Here is a 22,912-nt window from a genome sequence, read left to right as displayed (position 1 = left end):
TTTTGTTGAGAAAACAAAATTGCTGATCTTCAATATGTTCATTCATCCAGATATGTTGCTTTTTATTATTATTATTATGTGTTATAAATTGGTGAAAAAATAAATCCCCTTTTTCATATGTTACTAAGTAAAATTGTGTTACAGACAATACATAATAGGTTTATTCATGGACCCTAGGGTCCATGGTTTATTTAACTAAATTAAATTCAAAATATTTACCTGGATTTTCAAATTCATATGACAAATATCACCTGCATGAATTGATACACTATATATTTTTGTCTTGCTGGTCATAAAATTTGTGATCCTCAAGAATTGTATGAAATTGTCCATAATTCATGTAATAGCTGCTAGATATTACTATTCCTTTCTTCTTAGATGGGAGGGGAAGTACGTACGTGTAGAGAGTATTTCTCAAAATTGTCTATATTTCAGGGGGCTACCAGGTTATGTGTATTTAGTGGATTAAGCATCAGGTGAATTCCATGTAGAATATTGCTGCCTTCATTGTTTACCGCTTTATTACGGCTTTAAAACTATTGGAATTTCAACAAAGAAATTTGATTATTTTCAGTTGTTGTTTCCTATTTTTTTCTTTTGTTCAAAAAGTAACCACCTTGAATATTATTTCCCCATCACTCGTAATTCTTTTGTGCAATAGTTTTAGTTTTGTCATCTGTCTTTCAGAATGAATTTTCACTTATATGTTAATTTCTATTCTGTGAATGTTTGTCTTTGAATTATAAGCTGTGTAACAATCACCATACTAGGTTCAGGGGGTATATTTTGTTGGAATAAAGTAATATAATATTTGTGGACAAATCTACTCCTGGCATTGTTTTGTTTTGTTTTACTTTGGATCCGCTTTAATTCATGTGCATGTTATTATACACATTGACTCTTATGTCTGTATTTTATCTTTTTAACACGTCTGTGTTGCCAGCAACGCCTGTATGTTCCAGATGGTGATGTGGGTATAGGCGGCATCAACAATGTTATTGTATACTGTTAAGACAATAGCGTTAAAATTACACCACTCACTGTTCTGGGAGGACAACACCAAGCCCTTTTGATACTCCAATGTCAAATTCATGGTGTTATGTCAGTACATTCTGTTTGCTATATCAATACTGTTAGGTGTTATATTCAAACTCCTCGGTGTATTTTTAGCACCTGCTCGGTACATTCCTCTCACAACACTTTGTCTGGTGTTATTTTAAGTACTGTTGTTTTATACAGCTCAATCACAGGGTTTTCCATATATTTCATGTACAATTTATGCATATCACAGGCACAGCTCTTAAAGGACAAGTCCACCCCAACAAAAAGTTGATTTAAATAAAAAGAAAAATCCATCAAGCAATAACACTGTAAGTTTCATCAAAATCGGATGTAAAATAGAAAGTTATGACATTTCAAAGTTTTGCAGAGGTTTCACAAAACTGTTTTATGCACATTCTGGGCTTATTATATGAAGTATGAATATTCAAATTTTCTCATTGTCAAATGAAACAATGATTATTTTCCTCCCTGAACATGTGAAATGAGCATTGTTTAAACCTATATGGTTCAGTCAACTTGGTCCTTTTGGTCAAATCTGTTTTAAAAAAATATTGTATAATTCAATCCAAAAAAAAATAAAGAAAAAGTGAGTGAGGGACATCATCAACTGCCTCATTTGTGTGGCACTGAGTTGTGCATATAATTGTTTTGTGAAAAACAAGCGAAATTTTAAAATGTCATAACCTTTTTTTACATCTGATTTTGAGGAAAATTGTCAGCATTATTCCACTTTGATTTTCTCCATTTATTAACATTTTTCTGGGGTGGACTGAGTTTTTGAAGTATAAAATGAGAAGCAGTATGAGAAAAACTTATGGACTGGGAGAGGGGGTGGAGCAGGGATGGAAAGAGAGAGGTGGACGGGGAAGGAGGGAGGGAAAGAGCAGGGTATTTCTTCTTTTTTTTCTTCAAAGAAAAGTCCACCTGAAATATACTTTTTACCATAATGGCATCCCAATCACGTGAAAGAGCTTAAATTTGATACCAAAATCGTCGTGGTATAGTATTTATATTTATGAAGATTATAGTAAATTTTATGATGTTGGGCAAGTGAATAAATTTTGATGAATTCCATGGATGTATGTAAGCTTTTGACCTCCACTGTAACTGTCTTATTGAAGGTCTAAAAGCAAAGTATTGTTCTGAACAATTCATTTACGACGGGCAGAAAATGATCTAAAAGACATTAAGATTGTGTTTGGGGTCTTGTACTCCCTTACACATATTTTTCCTTTGCATCATATGAATATTATTCATTAAGATGCGAGTAAAATGATGTAGAATTGGCATTGATCATGCACGTTACTTTCCATTCTGTTGTACAGATGATGCCTGAACTTGCATGCCAGTTGTAAATAAAATAATGTATATACAGTAAAATGTTACTACCTTAAATACAAAACAATTAACTGTATGTCTGATTACAGCAATACGTAATTCAACTACACGTTTTAACTGAGTTAAAGGACAAGTCCACCCCAACAAAAACTTGATTTGAATAAAAAGAGAAAAATTCAACAAGCATATATAACACTGAAAATTTCATCAAAATCGGATGTAAAATAAGAAAGTTATGACATTTCAAAATTTCGCTTCATTTCACAAAAACAGTTATATGAACGAGCCAGCTACCTCCAAATGAGAGAGTCGATGATGTCATTCACTCACTATTTCTTTTGTTTTTTATTGTTCGAAATATGAAATATTTTGTTTTCTTGTTATTGTCATGTGAAATGAAGTTTCATTTCTCCCTGAACACGTGGAATTCCATTATTTTAACATTTTGTGCTTCAGGCATGTCAGGCAAGGAGGTCCTAATCGTCAAATTCGTAAAAATTGAAATATTGTATAATTCAAACAATAAAAACAAAAGAAATAGTGAGTGAATGACACCATGAACTCTCTCATTTGGATGTAACTGGCTCGTTCATATAACTATTTTGTTAAAAAAATAAGCGAAACTTTGAAATGTCATAACTTTCTTATTTTACATCCGATTTTGATGAAATCTTCAGCATCGGCTTGTCTGATTTTTCTCTATTGATTCAAATCAACATTTTTCTGAGGTGGACTTGACCTTTAACCTGCCTTTATATTTCTTGTATGTTTTAACCTTGTAGATCTTTTGTAAATATCGTGATTTTTGATGATTTATCTTAATAAATACTTCAATATAAATAACGTTACTATCAGCCACTTTTTTTTGTGTCATAGGCAATATTTCATCGCAATTTCCTTGTTATTTCAATGACACATCAATATACTTAGCCTTTGTTTACTCACTTGTATTCAGCCTGCTTGTATTGTATTAAAGAAAAAAAAAATTCCTGCCAAGATAAATTATGCCCCTGGATGAAAAAATATATAATTGTTTTCAGGCTAAAGCTGAAAACAGTAGATTTCAAAGTCACTGCATGACAAAAAAAAATCTTGAAAATTAAACATAGGTGGGAATTCACTAATTATCATTGTCTTGTCATATTTTTCAAATCTAACGCAGTTGATCCATGGAGTCATTCAATTCAGTTTTACTCGCGTATAGGCCTGTATGAATTGATTATTTCCTATTGTGGTGGTTGTTTTACCTTACTACTGGTAAAGCATGTTTGTTAGTAATCTAACAGAGGACCGACTAATGCTTGTGAAATTCCAGTAATTCGGGTAATTTGAATGGACTGGTAGAAGTTGTACCAGAAATGAGCTATAGAGGGCCAATTCCTTGTTGTCTGTTGTTTGCTGTTTTGGGGTTTGTTTTAACTTGTTTTAGGAACCAATATACATACTTTAATAAATTAGAAAAAGAGGATTCAAAACAGTGGTGTGATGTCTGATGAGGCTATGACAGATGAGTGACACTTTTTTTGTATAGGATGCACGTATAGTAAAAACTGTATAATGAAACTAAAAATTGAATTTTTAGCCAAACCTAACTTTATTTATTTTGTTAATTATTAATATATAGCTAACTTTTGCTCATGATTTGAAAAATATAATACACACACAGTTTTCTTTTAAACACAATATTTGAGAGATATTTATACCCTCCACTCTCTTTCTCTCTCCAACAATATCATGCAAATTGATACATTTCTCAGTTGCATTTGTATCAATTTTGATTTGTCAATTTCTTTCTCAATATGGATTACGAAAAAAAAATTCGATAAAGAAACGAACAGTGAACCCTTTTAGATTTTTTTTTAATTTTTTACAAAAAGAGTCAAGGCTTGAAAGTAAGCTTTGCCCAAGGTGCGGTGCGAGTATGTCTGGTGGGGGAGGGGGGGGGGGCAAGACAGTCTGTGACATCATCCCTTTTCTCAGATGAATAATATAAAACTCACATACCTATCTTTTTATTCTCCTTTGTCTTTTTCTTCCCGTTTGTCTTCTTTTTATTTTCTTTTTTTTCACTGCTTGGAATATCAAGGGGTGGGCACCCTTGCCCCCAACTTGTGGCACCTTCGTAATTATGATAATCCAAAGTAAAACTCATATCCTATCTATTTTTATTTATTCCTTTATTTATTTATTCATTTAAGTTATTTATTCGATTGATTAGACGTAAACGTTAGATACTATGAAATTATAGCCACAAAATAAAAAAATATGCTTCAAAAGAATTTTAACTCCAAATAGATAAATAAAAGAATTTTGTTGCAGATGTGCAGAAGAACGCCAAATGTTAAAGGCGAATTCGATAACCTTGGTAATAAATAAATTGTGTTGAAGGAGAAAAAGAATGGAGAAATACTTTTGAAAGAAATTAGACAAGACAAATTAGGAGTAGGCATAATGGAAATTTTTCGAAGTAAAAATTATGAAGTTAAAAATTTACGAAGTATATCGAGTGAGTAACGAAAAATGACACCTCACAAATCCCCAATTGAAGGAAGAAATATGTCATGAACACATGATTATTGAATATGGCATGAAAGAATTATGTTCTCCCAAATCATACTATATTTATGTGGTATGTGTCAATGCTTGGATAACTACGAGGTGGTGTAAATTTTGATTTGCGCCAATTACTGCAATGAATATAACCCGGGAATAAAGTTCGCATTGAAATCCATTTCAAAACACCTTTTTAGCAATTTTAATTGTTTTATAAACATTATTTAGTATCTATTCTCAAGTGAATTTCATAGAAACGGGGTTAGCAAATATGCTTACTAACTAATGTAGAATGATGACATCATTGGCATCTGGATTCATTCATTGCAGTCATGCCTTACTTCGGAGCAAATCAAAATTTACATCACTGCAAATAATACCTATGCACTGATCATCCAAGCGTGAAGACATACAATATCAATATGGTATCAAATTATTTGGGAGAAGATATTCTTTCCAGCAATACATGATTATGACATATTTTCCCCTTGAATTTGGGATTCGTGAGGTGTCATTTTATTTTCCATTTTACTCACAGGGTATATGTTTAAAAAACATATATAGAGGACCTCCCCCCCCCCCCACACCCAACTTACACATGTACACTTTTGTAGGCTACAATGCTACAGGCTCCATGTTACTCCATTTCCCCAAAAAAAATCATGGCCCTTGCTGCGTGTATAATATTCTTCAAAGGCAGCTCCCCATGCATTCTGAAAGATGTGTAAAATTTGAAAAATGTAACCAATGGCCTTCATTTTGTCATGAAACTTGGTTTGCTTTTTTTTCAAATTTTCGCTGCCAATTTGACCTCGACTTTGTCGCAACCCCCCCTTTTTTTTGCTTTTCAAATTTACATCAGCACCGCCAGTAAAAAAAAATTGTTCTCAGAGCCCTGCTCGCTCCGCAGAGCGGGGAAAGAGTGGGCACTTGCACTATGTATATTTTGGGAAGGGCAAAGCAATTTTTTTTATCCATCCCCCTATGCGCCCCCTAAAATAAGTATAAAAAATATTTGAAAACAAAAATAAACAATGAAGGCAGTTTTCTCGTCGAAGTTGTTAAATCATAACTGAAAATATTCGCAATGAATTAAGATTTGTTCAAGTCCCAAAATATTTGTTTTTACATGTCCAGGATTTCAAATTGTCACAAATGAAATTGTGTCCCCTTCACGACCCCCAAAAGTGATCTGGGCCTCTGGTGCGCCGGGAAACTACATGTATATGAGAAAGAAATTAAAATCTAATTTTGTGTTCGGCTCTCGAATGTATTCAGAAAATAACATACATTTCACCCCTTTTTAAAGTTTCTTTCTTTCTTTTTTTTTGGGGGGGGGGCATTGCCAAAAGCCGCCCCACCTCCATCTGTACTAGACGCCAGTGAAATATGTTGTGGCCTGTATGTAGTATTCGTTGCATGCATGCTCCCGATCACAACTTCATGAATGACATTCTTCTGCTGGATTCTCTCTGCTCTGATTGGTCTAACCTTTCTGACGTTTCTTATTGATTAGATTCGGACAAGTACATTCATTAAATAGGGGGTTATTTGGAGAATATCTTTGCTTTTTTTCTGTAATCTGTATTACACATTTTCGAATAAACAAATTCATAGAAACAAATAAACATGTGGTTAAATTGCATATCAAGTCATATTCATTAGACTAATCACGGGGATACAAAAATGTTGATAAATCAGTTAAGAATTGGGATAGTCCTGGGATCGAAGGCAATACACAAATTTTGTGCTATCGTGAATGCGTAATGATGAAGCTAGGATGTTTTTTTTTGTAGAACGCTTTGGGCATCCCGCAGTCTCGTTTATGGAGATTCAGCCTTAATTTTTGTCAGGGGTGTCAAAGTTAAAGAGCTAATTTTCAACTTTGTTCTTCTGTTCAATTTTCAGCTCATTTTATCATTTTTTATCATTATCTTCACAGTTTAGAAGAGAATTTCAATTCTTTAATCTCTCTTTTAAATTATGATCACTCTAATAATAATTGCCATAGGACTATATGGTAAACATGCCTGATGACAATTATGAACCTGTAGGTGAGGTAATTTGAAACAACATTTAAACAACAAAACAATTTTGCTTATTTTGATGTGGAAGGGATAACAAGATTGCCAATGGGTAAGGTATTAGAGGGTTTGCAATCATGGGGGGGGGGGCAGGGCTTAAAATTGATCCAAATATTTTTCCAGGTCTGTATGATTTTCTCATAGGGCAAACGAAGAGGGGTGTAGCTTTCTTTGACTGAAAATTAAATATGATTCGATTGCTTTATGATATGAGTTTATTTCAGGTCATTTGAGAAGTGCAATGCCAAACCCAAAGCGAGACATCTAATTTCAGAATTGGCAGAGGGTATACATAATCGGGGAAAACAGCGCCCCTGGCAAGCGCCTCCCTTTTCGTCTTAACACTTGGTTTCCTCCAGGCATTTGCTATTTAATTTTGAAAAAAAAATCGATATTTCTGGTATTGTTAAAATGCATGTAAGAAGACTAGGAATTAGTGGACTGTACCTTATCCTTCCTATGAAAAGTAAATTTGTTGCTGCGCTACACGGACTATCACGGACGGACAAGATGCGGCTGGCAAGCTCGCTAGTCAGCTGTTGATGCGGCCATTCAATCGAGAGCTAGCTAGCTCGATTCGACTTTGTGGGTAGTGTATTTCGCCAGCCTGGGTGACGAATACTGGAACGGTTGCTCTGGAAAATGAAACCGTGAGGAACAATTGGTGTTCCGAGCGTTGGTAAGTAAATTTTTCGAGTCAGTTGAAGATGTGAGGAGAGGTATATATTATTCAGTTACCAGGTAAACCAATTTTTATGTAGTGTTTTGTTGTAGGTTTAGAGAGATTTAGCAACGAAAGATGTAGTTAAACTGGGTTAAACGCCAGCCAACCGGATTGCCTTCCGTGCACATTGACTTGGCTTGCGTTGAGGTATTTGTCCGCATTTGTCTTGCGTTGCCGATAATCTTGATCGGCCGTCTGATTTGTAGCCGTAACTTAGTTGTGTGTTACTGTAGCCAAGACAAATTGTGTGTCTCACAATAAGTTAGGCTTTAAAGCTTACATTAATCTTTAAAACAATTATAAATTTTCAAAGTCAAAGATAGAGAATGGTATGGCAGTGAGTCCAAACTTCGCGCGTGTCCAAACTTCGCGGACGGTAATTATCTCCCAAACTAGCCAATATCCTTAAAATCTGACATCATTAATGTGAAAAGCGACCTAAAATTACCCTTCGCTGAAAGTTTCTATGGGATTAGTCCAGTATTCATGAAAATATTGGCAAAAGATCGGCAAATTTGTCACCGTTAGCGCCCGTTTTGAAGAAAGCAACAAGCATCACGATATCACCATTTACAAGCAGAAATCATAAAAATGTGAGTTAAATGTGGTACTAACCGATTCCATAGCATTTTGCCATCAATCTGATATAAATATTTCACTTTTTGAGCTTGAGTCTTTGTTTAAATGTCCACAAAAGCTTTGGTGCGCGAAGTTAGGTCACGCTTTTTCTGAACGGTTTCCAGCACAGCCCGCTTTCGCCGATCGGAATAGATGGGGTGTTCGCGATACTGGCGAAACCCCGTGACCTACTTTACATTTTCGTCCATGATTTTATAGTTTACGATCTTGCCGTCAATGTGGTAACTATTTCTTGAATTGGTTTTGTATAAATTATGAATAATTTGTGGACAAAATTAAGCCTGATGAATATTTTTGAAAAGTGCGCGAAGTTTGGACACCCCATCATACCGTAGTCCGTACCATACTTGAAAACATGTCACTGTGTTAGCAGGCCTGATCATGCTGATTTTTTTTTACTTTAGATTCGGACGCATTTTGTAAGTGTGCCTGTGTGTGAATTTGTGACTGAGAAGTGATTTTTTTTGTCTTCGGATCTACTGAAACTGGAAAGAATTTACATGAATCTGAAAATGTATTCGTACGATTTTGTGCTATTTTCGCCCATCCCTCATTTCATCGTTTTGAAAGCACCCCGCCTAATAGTACCTGGCTCAAATGTTCGTGTAGGCTCCACACCACCTCACTACCGCCTCAACATGACCTTTAATAAAAACTAATGTTCTTACATTTCACAAAGTTTCACTTCTTTTCCACGCTTCTATCAGCATCAGTCTCAAAATTGGTGATTTAGAGCCAGTAACAGTTTCCTCACACGTATTAATTCACCGCTGATTCCAAAGCATCGCAAGCGCGAATTTCGCATGCGTGGAAATCACAGCTCAATTCATGAATATTCAATAGGACTATGGGTCGTTTCGCATAATTTGCATCAGATCTCGATAGTCCTACTCATGAGTATGATACCTTTATATACATTAGGTGTATAAAAGCTTCAAAATCCGATAAATTTCATATTTTGTAATAATTTGCAGGGCGAAACAGTAATTTTAAGTGGATGGAAATGCAATCTTTGTTTATCAAATGTGACAGACAGCCTTTTGGGGCCGTGTCTAGGCTCTGTAATGAAAATATGATGACAAAAATATGAAAAATATCTTCACAGAATCCTATAGGCTGGAGGAAGGGGCATTCATGAGCATATACTGGTAGGCCATGTACAATATTGTGCAGGAAAGTACTCGGGGTGCCACATTGACCCTCTGTAAAGGATAGTGATGATGAAAAACAGTTTACATAATTTATTATCATTAGAGCCGAAATCAGTCCATAATGCATAATTTACAAAACCACAAAAAAGGGGGGGGGGGGTTCCGAAAGCTTCTGACTGCAATTACAATTGTACTGTCCTCACATTGGGATTCTGAAATAGACTACTCACACTGCAGTCATGGTCCATTGAAATTTGCCTACATGTGTATTTTAGCCATTCATGATATTGCAACATGTCTACAAGCACTGCAAGAGCGATGAAATAGCCTATACATTGGGTGGATGTGATTCAGAGATGGGGTTTCCCCATAACAATTACATTCATGAGTGTTCTTACAGTGTAGTACACACAAAAAGCTGAAATACCTGAGTTTCCTCAATCCTCCATTTTAATGTTACTGTGTTATTTGCTAGTCCTTCAATGTCCGTTTATTTCATGTCCATAAATAATGTAAAGTCCACCTAGAAATTTGGCATTTAAACAGAAAATGCACAGTTAGTGGCAATGCAGTGCGCACGAGGTACATTTATTTACATTACGTACAATGTGCAACTATCATGATGCACTTGCATTGTGTGCATTTGGATACCCAAAATATTTTGCTCTCCACTAGTGTCACAAATTAAAAGCTGTGTTTATTATTTGGTTAATAAGAGGAGCCTGCAGTAAATTAGGTGTGAAATACATTTAAAGTTCATTCTTTTTAATAAAATCTTAATGGTTTCAGATGCCAAAATACATGGAATTGTTAGAAGTTGGTCACATGTTTGGTGGTTTCACTGTACCCTCCCCCCCCTCCCATCTCTGATGTAAATCTTTCCTCACAATACACTCATGCACATGTAATGTACTATGTACAGCATGTTTTTTTCTACATGACCATTAAATAGTGGATATACTGTATACAGTAGAATTATACATGTACAGGATCCTGTTCACCTTTTTTGTATACTATGCAGTACTGTATGCCTTTTTGTTCACTGCACATTTGTATGGAAAGTCACTACATGTGCAATGTACATGTACACTGTATGTTGAATACCAAGAGCTGTTTCTGTCTGCGAGTGACACTTTATAATATACATTAAATTTGGTACTACATATCCTACATGTACATAGTACACAAATTGAATCTTTCAGTGCAGGCACTGTCTTTGATGATTTCATTCATTGTCAAGCAATTGATTGCTATTCTGTTTTTACTTTCTCAACAGTGGAGCAATGCTACAATTTCAGATAAAGAGTGTAGTCAAATACAGACATCTCATTGTGAAATCGAATCTGTAGTATTCTGAAGAGCATTCGTAAACTTGCATTTCACCCATTGAGAAATATGCTGCCTTAGTATGGAATGCAAATGAAGGCATCTGCATAATTGCAGGATTTTTTTTTTTGCACTCTGATTGCTGGAGGCGAAATGGTTTGTCACACACACATATATGCGGGTGTGACGATGGTGGATGTACACTTCTGTGTGAGTGATATACCCAGCCAACCTGCATGCCTAGCAGCTCCCCTCAGGCTGTGTGAGCTTGATAATGGCCAAACCTAGCCTGACATGCTGGGAGTGCACTGCCATGACCATTGCCAAAGTGCCCCAGTGTGCTATTGGGTGTCAGCTATTTGTATGCATGGGCCTATGGGATTGGGAATAGGGGAGAAAATCATGGAGAGTGAGAGGGTATTGGATGAGGAATAAGGGATAGAGAAGATAGTGGGTGAGAGAGAAGGGGGGGGGGGGGAGTTCAAGATTATGAAATGGAAAATGGAGTGCATATATCTGGGGGGGTGTTCAATGTTGGTTTCCAAATTTAAACGGCAACATGAAACATGATTGAAAACATGATTACAAAACGTGGATATATTGAGGAACAAAGGGTGTGTTCATTGTCGTCTTTTCCCGGTCGTAAAAGTTACAAACGTCTTTCAAATCATGATTTGGAGGAAAATTTAAATATTGAAAAAGATGTGTTTGTAAACGTGATCAGTTTTAATTTTACTACCTTGAGCATCGCGAATGCGACATTGAACACAATTGAGTTTTGAAACGTCTTTAAATTTGCTCTTGCAGTGGAAGCCTTCACAAAACAGGTATTGGTTATACTTTGCATTAAAGCTGCGCTAACGAAAGCGGGGAAATTAAAGACGATCAAGATATAAACGGCTTTTTATATTTTTGACACTGAACAGTGAACCGCTGATCGTGTTTGAGTTCGGTGTTTTCCTAATCGAGTTTTTAATCGTGATTCATGTTGCTGTTTAAATTTGAAAATCGACATTGAACACACCCTGGGAGATCAAGAATATCTCATGTCTCGTGAACCTGCAAAGGATTTTAGTGTGAACAGGGATAAGGAAATGGGGGGGGGAAGAGATGGTGAGAGAGATAGACGAGAGAGGGAGTGAGTATTCATTTTGCTTTGGGGATTGAAACTGAGCCCGCATAGTGGGTTGCTGTGTTTTTATTTTCAACTCCTTTTGCTCGAACTGTGTTTCGACAGTATTGCTATTAATATTTGCGGAGTAAAAAAAAATTAAAGGAACATGGCTGAGGTTGCGTATATTTAATTTGGAAAATTGTCTTTGGATGACTATCCAGTTTCAGAGGTAAAATCAATAAACCTTCAACACAATAGCCATGAGCCTTAGAGCAAATCATCACTTGAAAATGACAGAAGAGCAGATGTGTGAATCGACTGCCAGTCCAAGGGTTTCAACAACAGTAGTCAAATAGTGGAATTCATTAGTGTATAAAGACAGACCATATTCTAAGGGACACATGGAGGGAGGAAAAGACAAGGAAAGAAAGAAGGGAGGAATAAAAATGAAACAAAAAGAAAGGAAAAAATAGTAACTGAGTTGACGGTAATACAAACCTGACATGTTGCCATTAATACCCAACAAACAATAACAACAACAACCATGTACGGTAGTTACCCTAACTTAAACTTACGATTGTTATTACATGCATTCACAATGTCTTTATGGCATGCAATTATTATTTTCTTACATTATCATCATGAACATCTTCATCATTATCATCATTATCAATGTCATCCTCATTCTCATCATCACAATCATTATGACGATCACTATCATCGTCATTACTGCCACCCCCACCACCACCATTTAATATCATCATTTTTGTAATAAAATATTTGATATAATATATATATTTTTTTAATGGTAGAGTATTTTTAGCCATTTCAGACATCAATTATGCAGCCTGTATCTGTTGTTTCCTTTCTACATGTAGTTTCCATTTGATTGAATCTTATACATTACGATTGTAGCACCATGTTTCCTCAAGTGAATTGCGTTTGAGTAGTAAATGGTAGTTTTAGTTCATATATATCACCAAAGTCAGTTGAGTATAGCAATATGGAACAAAGGCTTCAGCAGGCTTCAACCAATACATGCAGGCCTATGCATTCAGTAACATGCTGGGGAGGACTGAGAAACTTTTTTTTTCCTCATGGAGTTTGGTCAGTTTGTTCCAGCAGTTAGCTATTCCTTTGTGTTCATGCTTGAATGGGAGAAATAAAAAATATCTTGGCATTAGCGAGGCAAGTTGAAACCAATTCCGAAGTGGGTCACTTTTTGTAATGAATACAGTATGAGCGCATGCTGGAAGGAAATAGGATGGAGGGAGGGAGGATAAAGAGTGCAGCTCGGCAAAAAATGAACGATAAAAATTAAAGAATTAGTGTGGAAGAATTAAACAATACATTGCGCATATGTAGTTGAGGTAGATGTGGTAAGCCCTAAAATCATATTGATGATTTCAAAGTACAATGTACAGTAGAAATATTATGTTGCTTGAATGGTTCTGCAAGTTGATTCGAATCCACACAGGAATATTTAAATGATAAATGTGTATTACATGTACACCTTGAAGACACTTCAATGTGTATAGAATCAGAAATTGCTTGGGACATGTAGTATATGTTTATTTGTACAAACAGAAAATTATCTTTTGTTTGTACATTGTAATTGGAAATATCAAACAAAACAGAAATGTAGGCATACATGTAAAACAATGTCTACATATGCCAACTTGCATGTACATGTATATTGTGCAATAGGCTACTTGTACATGTGTATCAAGATTTAATATTTTTGTACAAAACATGGAGATTCCCTTAAAGAAATAAAAATTTTATTTGCTAATAAATAGAACCACCTGCTAACTCTAAAGATGAATGCATACAATTACATGTGTAGCATGCTATATTTAGGTAACTCTTTATATAGACTGACTTGTTAATATGCTATGAGGGTGAACCATGTGATTATTATGGGATAGAGCATTAAAGGAGAAGTCCGTTCGGGTTTCAGTTAGAAGTTTGGTTTAGCACGAACAGAATAATTAGAAAGCTTGTGCAAAACTTTATTGAAATAAATTATAGGGAACTTGGATTTTTTTTTAATCATTCGGGAATGAAGTGACAAATTTGCATCTTATAAAAAAGATACTAAAATCAAGCACAAATTGTCATTTCTAGATATTGAATAAATTTTCAGTCATGCACTGAAATTATGTTATTGGAAATACATGTAGGTTTCTGTGATTGCATGTCATAAGTAATGAACGAGAAAACACATGCATTTATTAAAAGGAAATAGAGGGGAGCTTGCGAGATACTTTCATTGTAGAGTTGACAATCATGAGTATCACAAAGTAATTTCCCTTTTCTGTTATTTGTCTAGACTCTAGTTTTTAGAAATCTAAAGTGTTGCAAATGAAAATTTCATATTTATAGTAGTTCTACTCAACCATATGAAAGAGATTTCTGAAAGCAGAATCATGTAGTTGATATGATAATGTAGATGCAAATTAAATACCTCTTCAATTCATTTGAGAAAACCATCTGGATCTACATGTACACTTTACATAGAATTTGAATATGCATGTGCACGGTACCACACAGCTCACAGTTGGCTACTTGGCTTCAGTTCAGCCTATTGATTTTATTGACTTTAAGAAATACAACACTCACATATTACTCTTCGTTTTTAAAGAATCAAACCTTCTCTTTAATCTTAAACTGGGAGCTTAGACCTGGATATATGCCAGAGCTCAATTTGCTCTTCACAAGGCGATTTGCCATGGGCTTTGATAGACCTGGATTGGCCTATATTGTTGGATACTTTGTTTTTCAAAATAAATATATCTATTTTTACCTCAATGACTAATCATCCTTTTCTCTCACTTTCTCTCTGTGCAGATACTGTGCTCCCAGGTCATCATTATTCCTTTCAGCCTAGCCTTCTGGCCGCTGACAGGGTCGATCATGCAGAGCCAAAAAATCCAGCATAAATAAATTGCCCCCTTGCCTTTTTTTCACATTCCCTCCTCTCGACCTCTTTCAAAAGGCCAGGCTCCATCCAACCACCATTCATAAAAGAAATACTTGGCCAAGAAGTAAACCCAGAAAGATTTTAAAGCAAATTGATACCATTGCGCCGGTGAATTTTATATTTGGCTATCATCGGAACCCCCCCACTTTTTTCATTTTGAGTATGGTTATAGCTCCAATGCGTATTACAGCAGAGGATGTGTGATTAAATACAGCATAGATCTCTGCATGTCGCTAAGCTACACTTCTCTATGCCCATCTTCAGCCTGGCAGTGCACGAGATAGACAGGAATTATGCTCAAACTCATCACAGAAAAGCTGCAGAATCAGTCTCTGGAAGATGTCAACTTTCCCGCTATTTTGCCAAAGGTGGGTCCACTTTCTTCACCTTTATTTTTTACATATTTTATTCATTTTCTATTAAATAGTAATGAAAATATATTGTAATTATGATTATGATATATTCTTTAAATGCATAAAAGAATATAGACCCACGCGTAATTAATTGAGGAAACAGCAACTTTGATAAGGATTGACTGAAAATTAGATATAGGTCTACATTACAAAACTAGAATTTAATTCGTCATGCGGACGAATTAGGTGGTCTGTCATGATTTTTCATTCAGAGTCGGCTAATGTATAAAATGAATCATTTAGATATGATTGATAATCTTGATTCTAGACATCCTAAGAATAAATTTTGACCATTGCTCAATGTGATTATTAATGTTTCCCATAGACTTCACACGTAAGCAATTTTGAGAATTACAATTCCAATATTGCAAGTGAAAAACGGGCATGATCCCGGCATCTGATCAAAAAGTGGAGGGCACATTACCGAAAGCCCAGAATCTCAGCTATAACATATTAAAGCTCCGGCAAAACTGACCAGAAGAAATGGAGATATGGCTCACAAAATAGAGGAATGTCGAATCTAGTTTTGAGAAAAAGTCATGTCCCATAGAGATTACACACAAAATACATGTGAAATGAAAAAACAATTATAATCTGTTTTATCTTGCTAAATTTTAACTTTCATACCTTTTAATTATCATAAAGGATCATGTAAGAGGTGGCAAAAAGAAAAAAAAAAGAAAAAAAAATCATCTTTTCTACCCCAGGAATCGAACCTCCGCCCTCGAGAAAGCAAGTCAAATGCGTTATCCATTGAGCCACGATATTCCCCATAGAGATTACACGTAAGCAATTTTGAAAATTACAATTCCAATTTTGCAAGTGAAATACGGGCATGATCCCGGCATCTGATCCAAAAATGAAGGGCACACTTCTGATAGCCCAGAATCTCAGCTACAACATGTTAAAAGCTCAAGGAAAGCTGACAAGAAAAAATGGAGATATGGCTCACGAAATAGAGGAATGTCGAATCTAGTTTGGGAAAAATTCATGTCCCATAGAGATTACACGCAAAATGAGGAAAAATGACATGCCTCTTTTCATCGCTGTTTTACGCAATGATGCGTTTCTCAAAACGAATATTCATCTTTACTGAGGAGAAAGAGTACATTATAAACTACAACATATTGAAATTTGGGCGAAAAATGATCTATATTCGAGAAGTTACAGCCAAATTTGCATAAATTTGATGACGTCATTTTTGAAAAAAATGAAATTTTTAGTTTGGGCGCCTATTTGATGACGTCACGATATAATTTAGGGACAATGGTGACATGAAATCAAATTTACAATTAATACTCTATCGATATATGAAAAAAAAATTGGGGGTCAACGGACTTTTTAAAGAGCTACAGTGAATTTACAATAGGCATGTTTTTGCCCATATATGGCCTATAGTGAGAGCTCGCGCGCACACGTGCTGCAAAGTTTAACGGGTGTTAATTTCCTTATTAATGGTTGTAGAAGGTTGATCAAGGTATCAAATTGCTCAGAATTTTATTAGCAATGCAATGATATTAAAAAAACGGTTTTTCTGCGTTGTGTTAAGGTGTAACGCGCGCGCATACGTGCGCGCGCGCAAATTTTTGAAATGCTTAAAATGACCTGAAACGTACCCAAAAAATTTTATAGGTCATTTGGACGATTTTTTTACCTTTGACGCGCGCGTACGCGCGCGTCATGACCTCTACATGACCTTTGATGACATTGACAGTTGACCCTTGACATGAAGTTAATGTCATGTAAATATTGTTAATTTTTGATAATTGATAATGAAGATATGATCAAATGAAGAATTTTACAAAATGGCGCGTAGATGACGTCATCATGACCATATGACCTTGAAAAGCTTAGTATGCCGTCTCTATGATAGATTCTATGTATGACGAAAAAATCAGCAAAATTGATTCAGCCAATTCCGAGAAAAGTTGGCGACAAACATAGGTGCTAAGAATAAATAAATAATAAAGAAAATTCTGACGAAATCAATAGGTGATCTGTCATAGACAGACCACCTAATTAGGCCTATAGACAAAATAAATTAATGCAATTTACAAGTATACGTAGAACCTGTTTGAGATATAATTTCTCTTTTAGCTTTAATATTTATTTCTTGTAAACCTCCCCTTTAGTGTGATAGATATTAAAAAACCTTGTTGACACAAACGCTGTAGCAATTTATCTGAATTATTTTAGCTACTATAACTTGGAATGGATATAATAGCTGGAATTAATAAAAAGAATTGTGAGATGTGTATATTGGCAAAGAAATATTAATTTCACTTGCGCTGTGTGCTGAATGAGAGGAAACGGCCTTGTTTGTATGCCCTTTTCCTGTATAAGCACAGAGCTCTTTATTTGCAGGCAGTGCAAGGCAATTGTTAAAAATGGAGCTGATCTTGAAAAGACAGCTGTGAAATAAGAAATGGGACACAAGGAGGATTTTAAGAGGCATTCTCTCCTATGCTGACAAAGAGTGACAAAGTGCTTTTACACCCTACCAATCACATAAAAACCCAGGTATTTTCTGATTTGGATTTCTAATTCTAGTACTTCAATCAGAAAATACCAGGTTCCCCTGCAAATGCAAAGTAGGGCCTACAAGTTTGAAAAAAACCTACAGGTTGGTTTATATACAATACATTTCAAAATGGAAACTGATGCTGAATTCTGAGGCTTTTAAGAAACAGGTCTCCAAATAAATTATTGTGATTGAGTTGGTACATGTATGAAAGCCCCTGTTGAGGCCAATGAAAGCATTACCTTGGAAAGTGTTACCTGGGCTTCAAGTGCTTCCTTTTCTGTCTACCAAATTGTTTGGTTCTTACATGAGAGTCTCTTTCATTCTAACAATCCTATTCTCAAAGGGTGTCACCCTGTTTGTACACCTTGACATTATGATGGACAAGTTTTAAAAACTGACTCAACAATTTGTTTGTGTTTTTAAGATAGTTTTCATAGAATTTGGCCCTATATGTACTTACAATGTAAATGTACATGTATATTATGTTTGTGGATGATTGTCCCCTTTCACCTCACCTGGGTTGAGTGCAGCACAATGTGGATAAATGTCTTGCTGAAGATCTATTGATTTAGGTCTCTACAATGTATAAATTGCTTGATTATGTGTTGAACAGGAATACAGGATTTATCTGCAGCTTTTAAAGCTGAAGGCCAAACTAGACTGATTCAATTTTGGTATTGTTTTTGGTGGTAATTTATAAATGGGGGGGGGGGGCTTCAGGTACATTCAACAAAAGATAAGGTTTCTCACCAACGTAGCGACACATACTCATTGCATAATCCATTGAAAAAAGTGAAGATGACTTTGTTCTGTACAAGCCTCCAGTTACTTGATTTTGGTAATGTTAAATTTAGAGTACAACTTAATTTAGGGCCTACTGAGAAATCTCAGTATGTGATTGTTCATTTAATACATGTATCTAGATGGATATGCCTATTTGTATGTAAAAAAAAGACGTATATGGTGAAACACACAGTATATTTTAAAATCACCAAGTGTAAACTGAGTGTTCACGACAGCTTTGATAGACTTGTTTTTTTTTCTGTACATGTATCAATCTAGCACCTGTATTTGGATTATTTTTTATAGTTTGAGGTGATCGTAGGCCTACGCATTACCGTAAAAGGGAGTGGCTCATATAATGAGTGTTCTTGGAGAAGCAAAGAAAGCAACGAGCCAGAATCATTGTGCTCAATCTTATTTTGCCACAGACCATGGTTTGATGGTGATTAGGATAATAAATGAAAAAAAATATAGTGAGATGAATGAGAAAATAAAATTCAAGAAGAAAAATAAAGGATAAGAGGAATGATGAGGAAGAAAAGGAAAGATATATTTAAAAACTAGATAAAGGATAAAAGTATGAAAGATTGAAAGGAACCAAAAAAAAGGGAGAAAGAAAGCTATAGAAAAGCAAAAGGAAGGAAGACGAAAGACAGTGGAGGCTCTGCTCTACATAGTTTCAGGTGCATGGTTTCAGGAAGAACATGTTTTGGGGAAATCGACTATAGATACATTTAGAGTAATCTATTGCTTTTGTTTTCCAATAACAGAGTTGGTTTCGTTGGTGCACATGTACATGTAGGCCTTCATAAACATTGTACTGTACAGGTACGTGTGTGTATGTTGGTCTACATTTAGGACTATGCCCATAAATGTACAGGTATACATGTACATGTATGTAGGCATTACCAGATCATAAGGAAACAAAATAAGGCCTTTTCATTTAGGCCACTTGTTTTTAAAAGAAAGTATTTTATTTGTATTAAAAATTCCAATGTACACTTGTATGAAAGGAATAGTCTAATAAAAATAACCACACCTCTGCAGTATGGAGGTTCATTGCTGCTGTATTATCAGTAACCTTTCATAAATACAGAGTATTTTCAAAACAAGTTTTACATGTACTGCATGTATCCTGTTTTGTCATTGTTTTTATGTATGTTTACATTCAGATATGGCATGTAGACTAGAGAGATAGTCATCATAAACAAGATTATTTTTACCTGTCACCTTTGTAATTGTTTGCTTTTCTTTTTTGATAGAGAACATTAAAAAAAACTTGGAGTTGAACAATGAATCGTGCGGAAATTGTTTACTCAGTGGCTATAAGAATTCCTTGTGTTTACATGTATTTGTTCTTTAAAAAAATGATCACACACCTTGCTCTTGCATTTTTTCATTTCATTTTCTTTTAGAGTTTAATGGTATTTTTTATGCATGAAGGTGATCAACATGTAGCCAGATGTATCTACTGTACATTGTAAGTGCAGTTCTTCCTATTATAGTGCTAGGTATAAACTTGTAATAAAATGTTTTTTGTATTTTACATTAGTTGAAAACGCAAATTTAATTGCAATTTAAACACTTTTATTGTGCAAAGCCAACCCTGTTTACAGTACCTGAAATTAAAGCTTAAGAATTTTTAAAAAATATCATTAATTTCATTATTATCCTGATATAAACGCAACAGCTATGGGGGGGGGGGATGCTGGTGCAGGAGTACATTATAGTGGCATGCAGTAATGGTGGGGGTGAGGGGTGCTACTGTAGCAGGCCTAGGAAAAAGCAGTTTATTGAGGTCCCTGGATTCGTATGAAGAGAATATCATTTCATGCTGGTTTATTTGACGTGAGGTGCCATCATCATGCCCAGCAACTATGGCATTCTTTCAAACGTATTAATCTAAATTGGCAAACTGAAGTGAAATAGGGCATTTCTCTAGCCCCATTCAGACCTGAGAATATAAAGCTCTAATACATGTATGTGCAATAAAGAAATCAAGGTCTCTTCACAAAACTTACATTTTGGAAGGGTCGATTAAAATGTGCATGCCCTTCTGTTAAATCATGATCAACCAAACGATTATTATTAGGATTGTGATAAATTTTTATGCTGCACTCAACCCAGATGAAGTTAATGAGTCACTGGCATGAATTAATTCCTGGAAATAATTGCGAGCTGTATTCAAAGAGGGTGGTCATGCTAAAGCCAGGGTATCAGAAGTCCCCTTGGAAGCTCAGAGGCGTAACAGACGATAGATGATAACTTGTATATGCTAGATAAAGATTGAATACAACTACATGTATTATTATCTTCATTAAATTATGATAATGTCTACCAAATTATATAATGTCTACCAAATATTTTGAAATTCTCTAATTTGGACGATTAGACTTCATGGATATTTGTGTGAATATAGACCCTACTGTACATGTATAGCATTACCTCGCCCTATATTTTTTTCTGATGAATTTTGCCTGTGTAAATGAGTAATGCGGATAAACGAGGGTATTCTCTCCATCCCCTCCTTGAAAGGATACCCAGGTAGGTGTGTGAGTAATTCAATTTCCTGATGTTACTATTCAAATTATTTCTCATCCAGATGGAGTATGATAAATCATAGTACCAGGGCAGCCCAGAGAATTCTTTTGTCCGCACATCCATATGAACCTCTCCTGCTTGAAAACTCAATATATTAAAACTTTATCGAGTAGCCTCCTGAGCTAATACTGGCATTGTTTACATTTGTGTACACGTAATGTACATTTAAAGGCATATGTGAACATGGGACTGAATCATGTACTACAGGGATTCTACATGCATGTATATGAAAATGATACTGAAGAGTTTTTGGTACATGTACATCATCATTAGGATCATTGTACATGTATGTAAAGATCTGCGGCATGATTAGAAGTGTTCAAAATATTGGTTTGTTGAGTGGATGTACATGTAGTCACATGCGTGCAATTGCAATGCCCAAATGTACACTATGTGTGTCTCTGTGGGTGTGTGTATTTGGACAGGATTCTACATCAATACCATTGCCTGGGAGGGATCTGAAATCATTATTGATTGTAATTCAAGGGGAGAAAAGGGTTTTATACAGCACCTCTCCTACCAGTATCTTAATCTCAACCATTGTTATAGCAACACGGGGCAACGCTTTATTCTTGATGATAACAGTTGACTTCATTTACGTAGGTCTAGGTAATAAATTGAGTTCTGTCGTTGTTTGCGTACATGTAGATTACACAGTATAACAGAAAAATGAGATATTTTTGGCCTACGTTCAATTAATTCTGATGGTAATGTAATTTTGATGTAAGGGCACCCCCCCCCTGCTGATAAATTCAAAGGCCAATTGAGAACAATTTTTTCATTCTTTGCTCACCCCCCCCTGACAGTGTATTTCGTTTTTATCCACTTTCCCTCTCATTCTGTACCCTGCGATTTGACACTAATCTTTGGCTTTTCCTTTGTAGTCTGAATTTTTTTGTTAGTGTCCGATCTCCTTGATTGCTACATGTAATTTCATAATTACTTTTAATAAGGAACCTGCAGACATTACAAGCTCTGTTTTTTTATGCAGGTTCCTTCATACTCAACTTTTATATTATACTGCCATTATCTTTTGTATTTTGTATGTAATCAAATGTGCTCTTGTATTATATTATTTTGTTATCTTGTGAAGTGTGAAAATAAATTCAATGCAATTCCATTCAATATATTCTGGCTGTGGGCTGATTGTTTCAATGAAGCTCTCTGACCCCCCCCCCCCATGAGGAAAAACTGCCTGTACTGCATAACCCATGATGCATATTCAATGAGCCTATAGTCAGGCAAGTATTGCAATGAATTGAACATTCAAGGGAAAGAAAAGAGAGAGAGAGAGGGGGGAGGGGGGTTACCAAGAGAAAAGGTTTGGGTAAATTTGAAGTGAATTGATGAAATAGGACTGCAACAGTCAGTAGGTCTATTCTGCTCTATAGTCTGCACTATAGGAACACATCTCTCATCTTGGAAATATAGTGCGGACTCGGCGTCAATGTTCACTTGTTTCGTGGCACTGGCCCTGCACTCTTAGCAATACTATCTACATGTATCTACATCACATTTTGGGTGCTTTATCAGCATCGCTATTTCCTTGCTATCATAAAAGACAATGCGAACCATTTCAGAAACAATAAGCACAATTTTTTTTGCTGGGTCCGCACT

The 22,912-nt window shown here is 35.5% G+C and overlaps 1 protein-coding gene across 1 annotated transcript in view; it reads left to right on the top strand.

The window, feature by feature from the left end:
- Positions 1–7,563: 7,563 nt before the first annotated feature.
- The window catches only part of LOC121424887 (protein FAM53A-like), a 30,890-nt gene continuing 15,541 nt past the window's right edge, over positions 7,564–22,912 (top strand). Inside the window, exons 1-2 of the mRNA XM_041620744.1 lie at positions 7,564–7,716; positions 14,842–15,342. Of these exons, the coding sequence (XP_041476678.1) occupies positions 15,268–15,342 (75 nt within the window). The 5' untranslated portion in view covers positions 7,564–7,716; positions 14,842–15,267. The remainder of the gene's footprint in view (positions 7,717–14,841; positions 15,343–22,912) is intronic.

Source organism: Lytechinus variegatus, chromosome 12 (genome assembly GCF_018143015.1).
Source record: "Lytechinus variegatus isolate NC3 chromosome 12, Lvar_3.0, whole genome shotgun sequence".
In the NCBI taxonomy this organism is placed as follows: domain Eukaryota; kingdom Metazoa; phylum Echinodermata; class Echinoidea; order Temnopleuroida; family Toxopneustidae; genus Lytechinus; species Lytechinus variegatus.
The sequence above is the reverse complement of the archived record's forward strand: the minus strand, read 5'-3'. Positions and strand labels throughout refer to the sequence as shown.